We start from the raw sequence: 13816 nt of genomic DNA on the forward strand, positions 1-13816 counted from the left end.
CTGTTGCTGCTGCTGCTGCTGCTGCTGCGGGTGCTGCAGGAGGCTGCGGGCGAGGAGTCGGAGGGGGGGGGCAGCAGCTCGGACTTGGAGCGAGACGAGATGTCGGACAGTTTGTCTGCGGAGGAGCCGCAGCGGGGCTCAGCAGCAGCAGCAGCAGCAGCAGCAGCAGCAAACCAGCTGGCGGACTTCTCGCGGCAGGCGCTGGGGGCCTCGGGGCTGCAGCTGCCCCCCGCAGTCTACGGGGGGCCCCACTTGGTGCTGCCAGCAGCAGACAATTTGCTGCACTCGCGGCGGCTGCTGGCGCCTGCGGTGTTGCCGGGTGTACGTACACTGTGGGCCGGCATGAACTTGCTGCCGGGGCCCTACGCCCACGTGGGGGCCCCCGTGGGGGCCCCCGTGGGGGCCCCCGTGGGGGCCCCCGTGGGGGCCCCCCAGCTGCACCCCGCAGTGCCGCTGCCTTACGGGGTTTCTGTTGCTGCTGCCAGGCCCATGCAGGGCCTGCCGCTGGGGGGCCAGCCGCTGCACCTCTGGCGCATGCCGGACGCTGCGGGCCGCGCCTTCGCGCCCAAAAAGAAGACCAGGTGAACCTCCAGTTTTGCTGCAGCTGCTGCTGCTGCTGCTGCTGCTGCTGCAGCGGCGGCGGCGAGGCTGCGCGGGCTGCGGACCCACTTAGTCTTTTAGCTGCTCAGAGGCTGAGGCTGAGAGTCCGCAGAGTTGATGCAGCGAAAGTAGAAAGCTGGAGATCCAGCAAAGAAGGCAAAGTGCGCCGTAGGTAGAGTTTCGCGCTGCTTTCCAGCAAGCCAACTGGGAGTGCGCGATTAGGCGGGAAGCCGCGGACTTGCGCCGAGTTTGGATGCAAATAGAGATAAAACTTGCAAAAAGTGTTCAGAAAAACAAAAAGAAGACTGAAAAATGCAGCGCAAGACTTCAAGAAGTGAAGTTCCTTCCGCGCGCACCCGCGGCACAAATATTCAACTTTTTCGGGTGTCTAGGCAGCTCCGCACTTCGGATTCTCTCCATTTGAAGGGCATTTCGCGCAAAAGAATGCACAATTAAATGCAGCATTTCTTTTTTTAAGTTTTTAATGGATATGCGGTGGAGTTTTGTGTTGGTTTCCCTCTTTATTTCCGGCGCTTTGCGCGCGCACTGCACGGCCGTCCGCAGCAGACAAGGGGTGGTTTCCGCGGACTCCGAGGCTCCAGAGAAGAAAGCTGGCGAAGAAGAAGCGACGGAAAGTCAAGAAAATGAAAAAGAAGAAGAAGAAACAAAAAAAGAAGGCAAGTTTCCGCGAAGATCGCAGCAGTTCAACTTTTCTTGAATTCGCGCTGCAGCGGAAACCGAGGCCGAGGAAATGGGTAACTGCAACGCAGCAGCCGAACTTGCGAACTTGCATGCAATTTAAACTTGAAAAAGATTATTCTTTGGCGGCCAAAAACTTGGAAACTGAAATTAACCACAGAGAGCAGCTGCAGCTGTCGGAGAAGAAAGCGGTGGGCGCTGCTGCTGCTGCTGCTGCTGCTGCTGCTGCTGCTGCTGCTGCTGCTGCGCGCTTTTCTATTAATTCAAAAACAGCTTTTTGCAAAAAGCGGAATAATCGCAACTCCTAAACAGGAACAAAAGGCGGAGAAAGAAGTGGAGAAAGTTGAGGCCAAACCCCCGGCGTGTTCAGTGCAGCAAGTGCGTTTTGACCAGCAGCAGCAGCAGCAGCAGCAGCAGCAGCAGCAGCAGCAAAACTTGAATTTCGCTGTCTCCGCGAACACAGACTGGAAAGCTTCTGGTGGCCAAAGACCCCACAGATGTGCTTTCTGTGGGGCCCTTTGCAGCCACAATTTCCAAAAGACACTTTGCTGTGCATTACCCCGGTGAGCAGCAGCAGTTTTCTTTTTTGCTGCTTCTTTTGGACTTTAATTATTTTGCTGCTTCTTTTGGACTTTAATTATTTTCCAAACTTGCAAATAGACCATCCCGAGGCGCCCTTCATTAAAATCCCCATCATCGAGATTCAAACGCCGCTCGAAACCCTCAAAAGGAGCCGCAGATGTCCGTCCAAACCCTAGGGTTTAGGGTTTAGGGTTTAGGGTTTAGGGTTTGCGGGGCGGCAGGCTTCAGGCTGTTCCACAAGGGCTCGCCGCGTCTGCTTTGCGCAGAAACCACTGCAGAGCGAAAGTGCGTTTTGGGGATTTCTGTCTTTTGCAAAAAGTCTTTTAAATTCCATTTAATTCATTTCTTTTTCTCAAAACAGCAATTGGATGAAAGATATTTATAAAGCCATCTTTTGCATCAACACTGAAGTTCGTTCGACAGAAAGTTCTGCTCCAGAAGTGCCGCCGACGGGTAACTTGGCTTTGCCTTTTGAGCTGTACGTACACCTCAACTTGCATGCAGAAAAAGGCGAGCAAGTTGAACTGCCGGACAAAAGCACCAAAGTGGAAGTCAGTTGGTTTTATTTCAGTTAATTCTTTCGAAATAATTCAATTAATTATTTATTTATTTAATTTCTTCTTATTTTCCAATTCTTTCCATCTTCCAGCGCTGGACTGCCCAACAAACCAAACAAAGTGAGCCACCCCTCCCCCCATTTACCAGCTGGCTTGCTACAAAAGCCAAGCAACTGGCTAGCCAGCTAGCTAGCTAGCCAGCTAGCTAGCTAGCTAGCTAGCCAGCTAGCCAACTAGCCAGCTAGCTGGCCAGCTAGCTGGCTAGCTAGCTAGCGCTGAGCGCCGTTGGTTGTGGTGTATGTACAGCGTGGCTTTCAGGGGAGAAGATGTTTGCAGAGGCCGAAGTAAAAAAAAAGAAAATAAAAATAAAACAAAAAGTGGATTTTAAATAATTGTAAAAAAAGAAAAAGAAAATAAAATAAAAAGTGGATTTTAAATAATTGAACAGGGAGGCGAAGTTGCAGCCAAGGAAGAGCAAAAAGGAGTTCCCGAAATAGAGGTCTGGGACTTTGAAAGTCTTTGAAATTAAAAACAAATTTAATTTTAATAAAAATGCAGATCAGCGCGAGCCAGTTTGGCCAGCCGCCCAAGGTGCGTGCGGTGTACATACACCTCAGCGCTGCAGAACTGAGGAACAACGAAAGAACAAAAGAAGTCCAAATCAAATTTACTTTTTCATGTTTTCTCTCCTCAGGTTTCTGTCAACGGAGACGAAGTTGCAGTCCCCACGCTTTCCAAAACAGAAGACAAAATGAACGCAGGATCCATGGAACCCTAAACCCTAAACCCTAAACCCTAAACCCTTGAAATCAGGCGTCGTAGGCGGCGAGTCTGTCTTTGCGCACGCCTGAGAAGAACAGAAAAGTGCAAATTATTATAAATGATTTTTTAAACCAAAGCCTCCGAAAGGCCGAGAAGAGCTGCAACACAACTTCAGGTGTACGTACACTCCGTTATCTATTTCAGGTGTACGTACACCTGAAGTCACGGAGACTCACCGAAAGGGGTCATCCCTCTTTCCACTTTTGTTTTTCTCTTCTTTTCAGGAATTGCATTTTGCTGCTGCTGCCAGTGCCTTTCCTTTTTGGGTACAAACTAGAAACATAAGCAGCACATACAGCAGCAGCAGCAGCAGCAGCAGCAGCAGCAGCAGCAGCAGCAGCAAAAGCAGCTGAATTCGTCCAGCAGCTGAAGGCAGTTTCTTCAGCGTCTAAGCAAATGAATATAATTTATTATTCATTCAAAATCAGTTTTATATTTTAAAGCATTTAATTTAAAATGGCAAATAAATACAATTTATTATTTATTTCTTAATTACCTCTTTCTCCCTAAATGGGGCCAGTTTCTTCAGCGAGACTTGCGCATTAAGTTCAGCATCTGTCCTGCAGCAAAAATAAAATAAAATAAAATAAAATAAAATAAAATAAAATAAAATAAATTTGAAAAGGAATTAAAACAATTAAAACAGAAACTGCAATTAAATTGAAACAAAAACATCCAAAAGACTCGTGGGAACCTCAAAAAGAAGTTAATTGCAATTTTGCAAAATGCCAAATTCAAAAAGTGGAATGCGAAAGAAAGCGGCCAGCTGTACGTACACCCGAAAGCGGGTAAACCCACTTTTAATTCGAGCAGAATAATTCAAAATAAAATGGAAATCCGCAGAAATAGAAAAATGGTAAAAACAAAAAGGGAAAATAAGGATAAATAAACAAGGCTAATTATCGAGTCTGCGCAAAAGGGTTTAGGGTTTAGGGTTTAGGGTTTAGGGTTTGGTACTTTTCGAGTATGTCTTCCAGAGTCATTCCGTAGTTGTTTGGCTGCACTTTTCTGTACTTGAATCGAGTCAGCAAGTCTCCTCCAATTATATCTTCATAATTCAATGCAAAGTATTCATTTATTGCTTCTTCTAAACTCTCCGGCACTGCGGGGCCTCCGGGCATTCCTTGGAAGTCTTTCGGGGGCTGTACGTACACCGCAACGCAGCAGGTGTCTGTACACCCGAGACTGCGCCGCAGCTTCTGGCCGCTGCGCGGCGGAATTTCGGGCTTTTTGACTTCAATTTAGTTCGCATTTCTGTTGCATTTCGGTGGCCTTTTGGCCTTTCTTTTGTTTTAATTATTTGGCGTTCAAAAATGAATTTAAATGCGCAGAGAAAACTGAAAACAGGCCGTGTGGTGCGTCGAGCTGTCTGTACACCCCACGGGCGCAAGCCCAGCCCCCTGCTGTCGTGTTTTGGCCATTTCGCGCGCTTTTGAGCTGCTTTTTGTTCCTTTTTGGTTTATTTGTTGTTATTTATTATTATTTATTATTTATTATTATTTACTATTTATTATTTGTTGTTTATTTCGCATTTATTGGCGCTTTCCGCCTTTTTAAACGCCAAGACCCACCTTGCAGTGCAGCGGCACCGTCCGCTTCAGCATCTGATGCGGGTGGCGCACATTTCGGAAGCAAAGTTTGCACAGAGTGAAGTTTTCGCACTTGGCGCAATCAAACCTAATTAAATAAACAAAACAAAAAAATAAATTAAAAATAAACAAATAAACAAATAAACAAATAAATAAATAAATAAATAAATAAATAAATAAATAAATAATAAATAAAAACAAACTGCAAATTGCAAATCAGCAACGAAGTCCAAGAGCCATATATGTAGAGCAGCAGCAGCAAGTGGCGAATGCATGCGAGAAGTAAAACTTTAATAATTAAAAGTGGAAGGGAAAAAAGAATTTTTTTAAAGTTCAAAAGAAATAAAATTAAAAAGAAAAATATAATTTGATGAAAGGGCAAGAAATAAGCAAAAGGAACAAACCAGACACATCAAAAATGCGCCTAGGGTTTAGGGTTTAGGGTTTAGGGTTTGCGAAACTCTCAGAGACAACTCTGCGCCGCAGATATCCTAGGGTTTAGGGTTTAGGGTTTAGGGTTTGCTACCTCTTTTTGCCGCCGGCAATTCCCTTCCCGCAGCCATCGCACATCCACCACTCTCCCTGCATCCCTTCTTCCTCTTGCTGCTGCTGCTGCTGCTGCTGCGTGTCTGTGTCTGCTGCTGCTGCTGCTGCTGCAGCTTCCGTCTGCTCTTCGTCCCCCTCATCCTGCTGCTGCTGCTGCTGCTGCTGCTGCTGCTGCTGCTGCTGCTGGTCCTCTGCGTAGCCCTCGACGGCCTGCGCCTGTCTCTGTCTTCTTTTTTGCAACTTCAAAAGTCTCTTTTGCTTTTTGTTCATCGCCTCCAAGTTTGTCTCTTCGGAGACTGACAGCAAGTCCGCGCAGGACTCGGGCACAGCTGCTGCAGCACGAAGCAGCAGCAGCAGCAGCAGCAGCAGCAGCAGCAAGTGTGGCGGCAGCAGCGGGCGCGGAAGCACCAGTAGCAGGCGAAAGTGCAGCAGCGCAGACGTTCGAAGCGGCAGCAGACACAGCAGCAGCAGCAGATGTAGCCAAAGCGGCAGCAGCAGCAGCAGCAGCAGCAGCAGCAGCAGCAGCAGCAGCAGCAGCAGCAGCAGCAGCAGAGGCCCTTTTCTTCGCAGCAGCTGCCAGGCCAAACGGAAGAGAAAGAAGCAAGTGGAAGCAAACAAATGCAATTAAAGAGTTTAATAAACACAAAAAGGAAAATAAAAAATAAAATTAAATCCAAAAATCCCACCAAGACATTTTTTGTCTTCTGCTTCTCTTTCATAATCCTCTCCAAACAAAACCCCCATTTCTTTGTCGTGGCTCTCGGGGTCGAAAGAGCCCTCGAGGTTCAACACCGCGCTCACAGCTGCAGCAGCAGCAGCAGCAGCAGCAGCAGCGGCAGCAGCAGCAGCAGCAGCAGCAGTTGGAGCAGCAGTAGTTGGAGCGGCAGCGAGGCAGACGTTCAAGCAGCAGCAGCAGCAGCAGCAGAACAAACGGCAGCAGCAGCAGGGAAACAGCTGCAGCAGCTTCAACGATACCAGCAGCAGCAGCAGCAGCAGCAGCAGCAGCAGTAGCAGCAGCAGCAGCAGCAGCAGCAGGACTCACTGCCAGCATCGAGGCCTCCAATTTCTTGAATTAATTTTATCTTTTCTTTAATTTCTTCTTTCTTTATGTTTTTCAGTCGCTTCAACTCCTCCTGTCTTCGCACCTAAGCAGCAAACCCCCAAACCCTAAACCCTAAACCCTAAACCCTAAACCCCAAACCCTAAACCCTAAACCCTCTCATATCAATGCACCACTTTGGCTGCTGTAACCCTCAAACCGTAAACCCTAGGGCCCTCGTTTGCAGTTGTGTACCCCCCAGAGCTTAAACCCTAAACCCTAAACCCTAAACCCTAAACCCTAAACCCTAAACCCTTGTGTTTTTCACCATTTCTTCCATTTTCTTTTCTTTTTTTTTCCTTCTTTGCTGCTTTCTTTTATCGTCAGTTTGCCGAACTGAATCTTGAATAAAACGCGGAAAAGAGCGGATTGTGTCTCCTCCCTCTTCTTCGAACCTGCAGGTCCCAAACCCTAATTTAGGGTTTGCGGTTTTGGCGCTTTCGGTGGTTTGTTAGCCCTTTCTCACTCTTTCAGCCATTAACATTTTTGTTTATTATTTTTATTTATTTTAATTATATTTAATTTACTTTTGATTATATTTAATTCAATTTCAATTATATTTAATTTACTTTTGATTATATTTAATTCAATTTCAATTATATTTAATTTACTTTAATTAAATTCCATTTATTTCCAATTTATTTAATTTACACAAAACACAAAATGACAGAAACAAAAAAGGAATCAAACAGACGAGTGACAAATAAATAAACAAATAAATAAAAAACAAAATAAACAAAACAAATTAATTAATTAATTTAATTAAACAAATAAATAAATAAATAAATAAATAATTAATTAATTAATTAAAATAATAAAATAAATAAATAAAAATAAATAAAATAAATAAAAGACCTGAAGTTGTAGGCCGCTTCGAAAGCCTCCGCCTCTTCCATTTCTTTTTCTTCCGCCTCTTCTTCGGAGTCCCTAATTAGAAAATAAAATCATTAAAATAAAATAATTAAATTAAATTAATTAAATTAAATTAATTAATTTGAATTAATTAAATTAAATTAATTAATTAAATTGAAGTAATTAATTTAAATTTGAAAGAGTTAAATTAATCGAAAATGGAAATTCGTCAGGGGTAAAACAAATGCGCTGCTTCGTTTCCCTAAACCCTAAACCCTAAACCCTAAACCCTAAACCCTAAACCCTAGATTAAGAGACTGTCGAGCCTCAGATGGGAAGCGATAAATGAAGCAGCAGCCGGAAACCCTAAACCCTAAACCCTCAAGCCTACTCAATCCTGAAACCTCAGACCTCCTAAACCCTAAACCCTAAACCCTAAACCCTAAACCCTAAACCCTAAACCCTCACTGAACTCGTGGCTACCTGTAGACGAATTCTTTGTTCTTGTCTTCTCTCCATTCTTCATTGAGAATATAATTCCTCAAAAACTTTTCGTTTTCGTCCAGAGTCCCGTCGTCCTCTGAGACACAAACAACGCTGCTGCTGCTGCTGCTGCTGCTGCTGCTGCTGCTGCTGCTGCTGCTGCTGCTGCTGCTGCTGTTACTGACTGGTGCTGCTGCTGCTCTTGTTGACTGTTGCTGCTGCCGCTGACGCTGGTCCTGTTCCTGCTGCTGATTCTGCTGCCGCCGCTGCTGCAGCTGCTGCTGCTGAGGGCGCTGCTGCTGCTGCTGTTGCTGCTGCTGCTCTCCTAGCAGCACTGCTGCTGCTGCTGCTGCTGCTGCTGCACTGGTTGAACGAAATCTAAAGACATTTAGTTCATCTTTTTTATTTGAGCTGTACGTACACCTCAACTCACCCCACAATCGAGCCAATGCAGAATCCGCAGCGCTGCCTCTCTTAGAATTCTTCTCCTGAGCTCCAAACCCTAAACCCTAAACCCTAAACCCTAAACCCTAAAACCTAAACTTTAAACCCTAAACGCTTGACCGTAAGCTGAAGGCCCTAAACCCTGAGTCGCGAGGCCATGGCCATCCAGCTCAGAGCGCACTCTCAAAGGCGCAAAATTTAGTCTCAAGCTTTAGGGTTTAGGGTTTAGGGTTTAGGGTTTAGGGTTTAGCGTACTTGAAGGAACTGTTTGTATTCTTCTTCTTCCCTTTGCAGATCTGTTTGTTTCTTTTCTTTAAGCTCAAACAATTCATCTTCGCCATCTTCAGCTTCTGCATTTCCTTTTTCTTTGCTTCTCTTCTTTCCCTTTTTGCTGCTGCTGCTGCTGCTGCTGCTGCTGCTGCTGCTGCTGCTGTCTTCCGCTTCCCAAAACGACTTCTTAAGTGCACTCATTTCGTCTTCGTAAGAAGCGCCTATAAGTAGAAAACACAATAAATAAATAAATAATTAAATAAATAAATAAATAAATAAAAATAAATAATAAATAAATGCCAGTGTAATATTTAATTCTTCGATGAAAATTAAGAGCATCAGCAGCAGCAGCAGCATAAACACAAAGACGCACGAGCAGCAGCAACAGCAGCAGCAGCCACAGCAGCAGCAACAGCAGCAGCAGCAACAGCAGCAGCAGCAACAGCAGCAGCAGCAACAGCAGCAACACAAGCAGCACCACCACAGCCGCGAGCACTTCAGCAGCAGCAGCAGCAGCAGCAGCAGCAGCAACAGCACCACAAGCAGCAGCACCACAACCACTAACACCCCAGCAGCCGCAGCCGCAGCAGCAGCAACAGCAGCAACAGCAACAGCAGCAGCAGCAGCAGCAGCAGCAGCAGCAGCAGCAGCAGCAGGACCATTTGTTTGTTGCTTTTGCTGCTGGATGTTTTCTTCTTCTTCAAAACCCTCGGCTCCTTCTTCTTTGAGGGTTTTGAAAACGAAGTCGCTAAACCTCAAGGGTTTCTGCAGCAGCAAATTCGAACTTTGAAAAATAAATTAAATTATTAAATTAGCAAACAATGAATTTTATTTTTGAAATTAAAATCTATTTATTTATTTATTTATTCTATTTATTTATTTATTTATTTATTTATTATTTATTTATTTATTTTCAATTTATTAATTTATTTATTTATTTGTCGGGCACCAAATAAGCAAATAAGCAAGCGAACAGACAAATAAACAGAAAATACATAAATAAAAAACAAACAAACAAACAAACAAACAAATAAATAAATAAATAAATAATCATTATTAATTAATTAATTAATTAATTAATTAATTAATTAATTAATTAATTAATTAATTAATTAATTAATTAATTAATTAAAAAATAAATAATAATTGAAAATAAAACAAAGAGGCCTACGGGCTGGGGTTTTTGGGGCTGGGGGGCTGCGAAGTCCTTATCGCTAAAAAAGGGTTTTTGAGTTTCGTAAATTTTAGGGTTTTTATTTTTGAGGAAATTCAAAACCCTCAAAAACTTCTTTTCCACTTTTGGAGTCAACAAAACCGCGTCTTCGTCTTCTTCCGAACTCGACTCTAATAAAATAAATAAATAAATACAATTAATTAATTAATTAATTAATTAATTAATTAATTAATTAATTAATTAATTAATTATATTTGTTTTGTTTTGTTTTGTTTTGTTTTATTTAGTTAATTTGTTTTATTTGATTTGGTTGGCGGGTTGTTGGGCTGCAAGAGTTTCGGGGAGAGCGGCGATTGAGGGTTTGGCGGGGGGAGGGAAAAGGGCTAGGGTTTAGGGTTTAGGGTTTAGGGTTTAGGGTTTAGGGTTTGAGGGTTGGGGGTTATTGAGGTTGAGTCGAGGGTTTAGAGCTGGGCAGAGAAGGGCTAGTATTAGCCTTTCGGGCCTCGCTGTTTCACAAACCACGATTTAGGGTTTAGGGTTTAGGGTTTACCGCTGAGCTCTTCGAGTTCCTCCTTGTGTTTCGCGAGGAGTTCTTTCCTTTTTCTTTGGTCATATTTCTCTGCATATCTTTTGTTAATTGTCAAACTGTCGTTTTTGTCTTCTTTATTTTTTCCATTTTTCCCTTTGCTGCTGCTGCTGCTGCTGCTGCTGCTGCTGCTGCTGCTGCTGCTGCTTTCCCCCTCGTCGCCAGAGTCAGCAAACAAGTCCTTTGCAGCAGAGCCAGGCGGCTCTTTCTTAGACTTACGCGGCATCTCTAAACCCTAAACCCTAAACCCTAAACCCTAAACCCTAGGGAGGCCTTCTGCTGGGGAGCAGGGGACAGAGAAAGAAGAAATAAAAGGATTTTGAAAAGGCGGGCTCGGGATTTCAGCTGGCGGCGAAGATCATGTTTCGAGGGTTTAGGGTTTAGGGTTTAGGGTTTAGGGTTTCTGCGAAGGGTTTAGGGCTTAGGGTTTGGCGCCCTCGGGCTAGCCGCGGGGCTCAAAAAGCACAAATAAATCAATTTATTTATATTTTAAAATAAATAAATTAAATTAAAATGAAAAGAAATTCAAATTTGCAAATTGGCTTCGCCGCCGGGCTGCATGTACACCCGAGCCCCACAGCTTCTCGGGTGTCTCGCGAGACACCCCAGAGTTGCAAAAGCAGAAACGAAATAAATTAATTCATTTTTTCATTTTTTCTTTTTCGGGCTTTCCAGCGGCCCCCCAAACCCTAAACCCTAAACCCTAAACCCTAAACCCTAAACCCTAAACCCTAGCTCACAATGCCGCTGTCCGCCGAGAACGAACTTTACATCCCTTGCTACTACTACATCCATTCTCAAAAAGAATCTGCAAAACCCGCTTCGGAAGATGACGACATCGACCTTTTCGGTGAGCAGCTGCTGCTGCTGCTGCTGCTGCTGCTGCTGCTGCTGCTGCTGCTGCTGCTGCTGCTGGGGTGTACGTACACCTGGGAAGTAGTGTCACACTATTAGAGTGTTTTGAATGAAGTTTGAAAGATTAAAACTGCATTTAAACACCATTAGAGTGTTTTGAATGAAGTTTAAAAGATTAAAAGTGCATTTAAACACTTTTAAAGTCTTTGAAGAAAGCTTCCAACTGTCGCGCGCGGTGTACGTACACCCCGCAGGCGAGGACGCGGAGGACTCTGCTGCTGCGCTGAAGCAGCTGACAGCAGCAAAGAAGCAGCAGCAGCAGCAGCAGCAGCAGCAGCAGCAGCAGCGGAAGCAGAAGCAGCCAGTGGTGAACAAGTCCATGTTGGTGATTGAAGTGAAGCCAAATGATGCAGAAACAGATTTAAATGAAATTGGAAAAGAAATAAAACAAATTCAAATTGAAGGCCTCACTTGGGGAGAAAACCAAAAGAAAGTGCCCCTGGCCTTCGGGCTCTACAAGCTCCAGGTCCAAACCCTAAACCCTAAACCCTAAACCCTAAACCCTAGCGGGGCCCCGAACCCTAAACCCGCAGTCCGGTTCCCAAACCCTAAACCCTAGGTTGGCCTAGCCGTAGAGTCCTCTCTGTAGAGTCTTCAGCCCAAGCCCGAAACCCTCGAAGTGGACCCCAAGCTCCAAATTGGGGTTTAGGGTTTAGGGTTTAGGGTTTAGGGTTTAGGGTTTAGGGTTTAGGGTTTAGGGTTTACGTCGAGTCGGCAGCGAATGAGGAAATGCAGAAAATAAATGTGAAGAGGGTTTTGAATGAATTTAAATTCAAAAATAAATCCAAATTTAAAAATTAAAATTTAAATTTGAATTTAATCTTCAAAATAAAATTAAAATAAAAAGTAATTCACACAAATGGTACTTTGCTGAATTGGAATTTTTTTTAACTTTTTCGTTTTTTGAATTTTGAATTTATTTTTCTTCAAGTAAATACTTTTTAATTCAATTAAATCTTTCTTTTTTTATTTTGTGTTTTATTAGCTTTTTAAATTGGTTTTTCTCTTCATTTGATTTCTTCAAAGTTGACTTTTTTCTGAAGTGGCATTTCAATTCAGTTCAATTTCTTGAATTCTTTTTTTGAATTAATTTAATTCTTTTTGCATTTATTTAATTTGAATCAAATTTTTGCAAATTAATGCATTCAAATTAAATTGGCTTTTTTGAACTTTCTCGAATTTTTTGTTTCTTGAATTTGAATTTTTCGTCAAAATCGCTTTTGAATTTTGATTTTAATTTCTTTTTAGTTAACTATTTAATTTAATTTAATTTAATTTCCAAAAATGTTTTTTAAATTGCTTTCCTCTTTAATTGTGAACTTCTGGCTTTTTGAACGAATCCCCCGGTGAATTTCAGCTTTCCGAATTTTTTGCATTTCTTTCGGGAATCGTTTTCAAAATATATTTCAAGTTCTTTTTATTGAATTAAATATTATTTGAATTATTTAAATCATATTTGAATTATTTAAATCAGAAAGCAAAAGGGAATCAATTTAATTCACATCCTTTCGAATATTCACTAGCAGCTATCCTACTTGAATTCACAAAGTTGAACATAACCCCTCTAAAGAGTCCAATTTTTAATTTAAAAATATTTATTTCTTTTAAATAATTATTTCTCTTAAATTAATTTGAAAGAAATACTTCAAATTAAATCTCAAGGGAATTTCAAGGGAGTTTCCGCGCAGACCCTTCCTTGCATGCATTTCGTCATTTCTTCGTTTCGCCTCTAAAAAGCCCAATTTTGGCGCCATTTTCGGCGCGTTTTCGGGAAATAAATGAAAAAAAGCGAATTAAATTAAATTAAAATGAAATTCGAGTGAAATTGGAGTGAAATTCGAGTGAAGTTGTGCGAAGTTGAACGAAACTTGAATTTTTTGCAAGTTTTTTTGCAACTGCGCAGGTGCAATGCGTGATTGTAGACGATCTGGTGAACACAGACACTGTGATAGAACGAATTGAAGAAATTGGACTTTCGGAAGAAAACAAAATCAAAAAAAGAAAACTTTTGGAAGAAAACGAAAACGACTCTGAAGACGAAGACGAACTCCACGGACTCGTCCAGTCCGCGCAGATCGTTTCCTTCAACAAGCTCTAGACGCCCCACGCCCGCCTGGCTAGCTAGCTAGCTAGCTAGCTGGCTGGCTAGCCAGCTACTAGCTGGCTAGCTAGCCAGCTAGTAGCTAGCTAGCTGGCTAGCCAGCGAAACAAGGAGGCGAGAAGGCGGAGGAGCTAGCTGGGGTTTGGGCTACAGATGGCTCGGGGTTGCGGGCTAGCTAGCTAGCTAGCTAGCTAGCTAGCTAGCCAGCTAGCTAGCTAGCTAGCTGACGAGCCATGTAACTAGCTAGCTAATGGCTAGCTAGTTAGCTGGCTAGTTAGCTGGCTGGCTAGCTGGCTAGCTAGTTGTTTTGAGGTGTATGGACAGCTGGAGGCCGTGCGCTTTCCTTTAATTTGAATTCGAAGTCAAATCATTTCTGTTGCCTTTTGAAATTTTCCTGTCGGAGCTTTTTGGCTTCCTCAGAAGCCAGCTGCTGGGCAGCTAGCTAGGCAACGAGCTCGGTAGCTAGCTAGCTAGCTAGCTAGCTAGCTCCTTACCTA

General features: G+C 43.3%; 4 protein-coding genes across 4 annotated transcripts in view; 3 read left to right on the forward strand and 1 right to left on the reverse strand.

Annotated features, from left to right (window-relative positions):
- Window positions 1–585, forward strand: part of ENH_00000250 (hypothetical protein) — a gene marked incomplete at both ends in the record, with an annotated part of 2941 nt that extends 2356 nt beyond the window's left edge. Inside the window, one exon of the mRNA XM_013583884.1 lies at window positions 40–585. Coding sequence (XP_013439338.1) covers window positions 40–585 — 546 coding nt within the window. The remainder of the gene's footprint in view (window positions 1–39) is intronic.
- Window positions 586–3247: 2662 nt separating this feature from the next.
- On the reverse strand, window positions 3248–8744 carry ENH_00000260 (krr1 family, zinc finger-containing protein, putative; the record flags this gene model as incomplete). The annotated part of the gene is made up of 12 exons (XM_013583885.1): window positions 3248–3285; window positions 3437–3533; window positions 3757–3820; window positions 4218–4402; window positions 4832–4937; window positions 5376–5727; window positions 6082–6198; window positions 6438–6540; window positions 6763–6889; window positions 7350–7421; window positions 7830–8317; window positions 8529–8744. The coding sequence occupies 12 exons, from the start codon at window positions 8742–8744 to the stop codon at window positions 3248–3250; spliced, it is 1965 nt and encodes a 654-aa protein (XP_013439339.1).
- A 121-nt stretch (window positions 8745–8865) lies between these two features.
- On the forward strand, window positions 8866–9333 carry ENH_00000270 (hypothetical protein; the record flags this gene model as incomplete). Its single annotated transcript, XM_013583886.1, has 1 exon — window positions 8866–9333. The coding sequence occupies one exon, from the start codon at window positions 8866–8868 to the stop codon at window positions 9331–9333; it is 468 nt and encodes a 155-aa protein (XP_013439340.1).
- A 1711-nt stretch (window positions 9334–11044) lies between these two features.
- On the forward strand, window positions 11045–13316 carry ENH_00086280 (elongation factor 1, putative; the record flags this gene model as incomplete). Its single annotated transcript, XM_013583887.1, has 3 exons — window positions 11045–11153; window positions 11413–11684; window positions 13122–13316. 3 exons carry the CDS (start codon window positions 11045–11047, stop codon window positions 13314–13316), a joined length of 576 nt encoding a protein of 191 aa, XP_013439341.1.
- Window positions 13317–13816: the final 500 nt, after the last annotated feature.

The sequence above is a fragment of the Eimeria necatrix genome, genomic scaffold, assembly GCF_000499385.1.
Source record: "Eimeria necatrix Houghton genomic scaffold, Enh_scaff100, whole genome shotgun sequence".
Classification (NCBI taxonomy): Eukaryota; Apicomplexa; class Conoidasida; order Eucoccidiorida; family Eimeriidae; genus Eimeria; species Eimeria necatrix.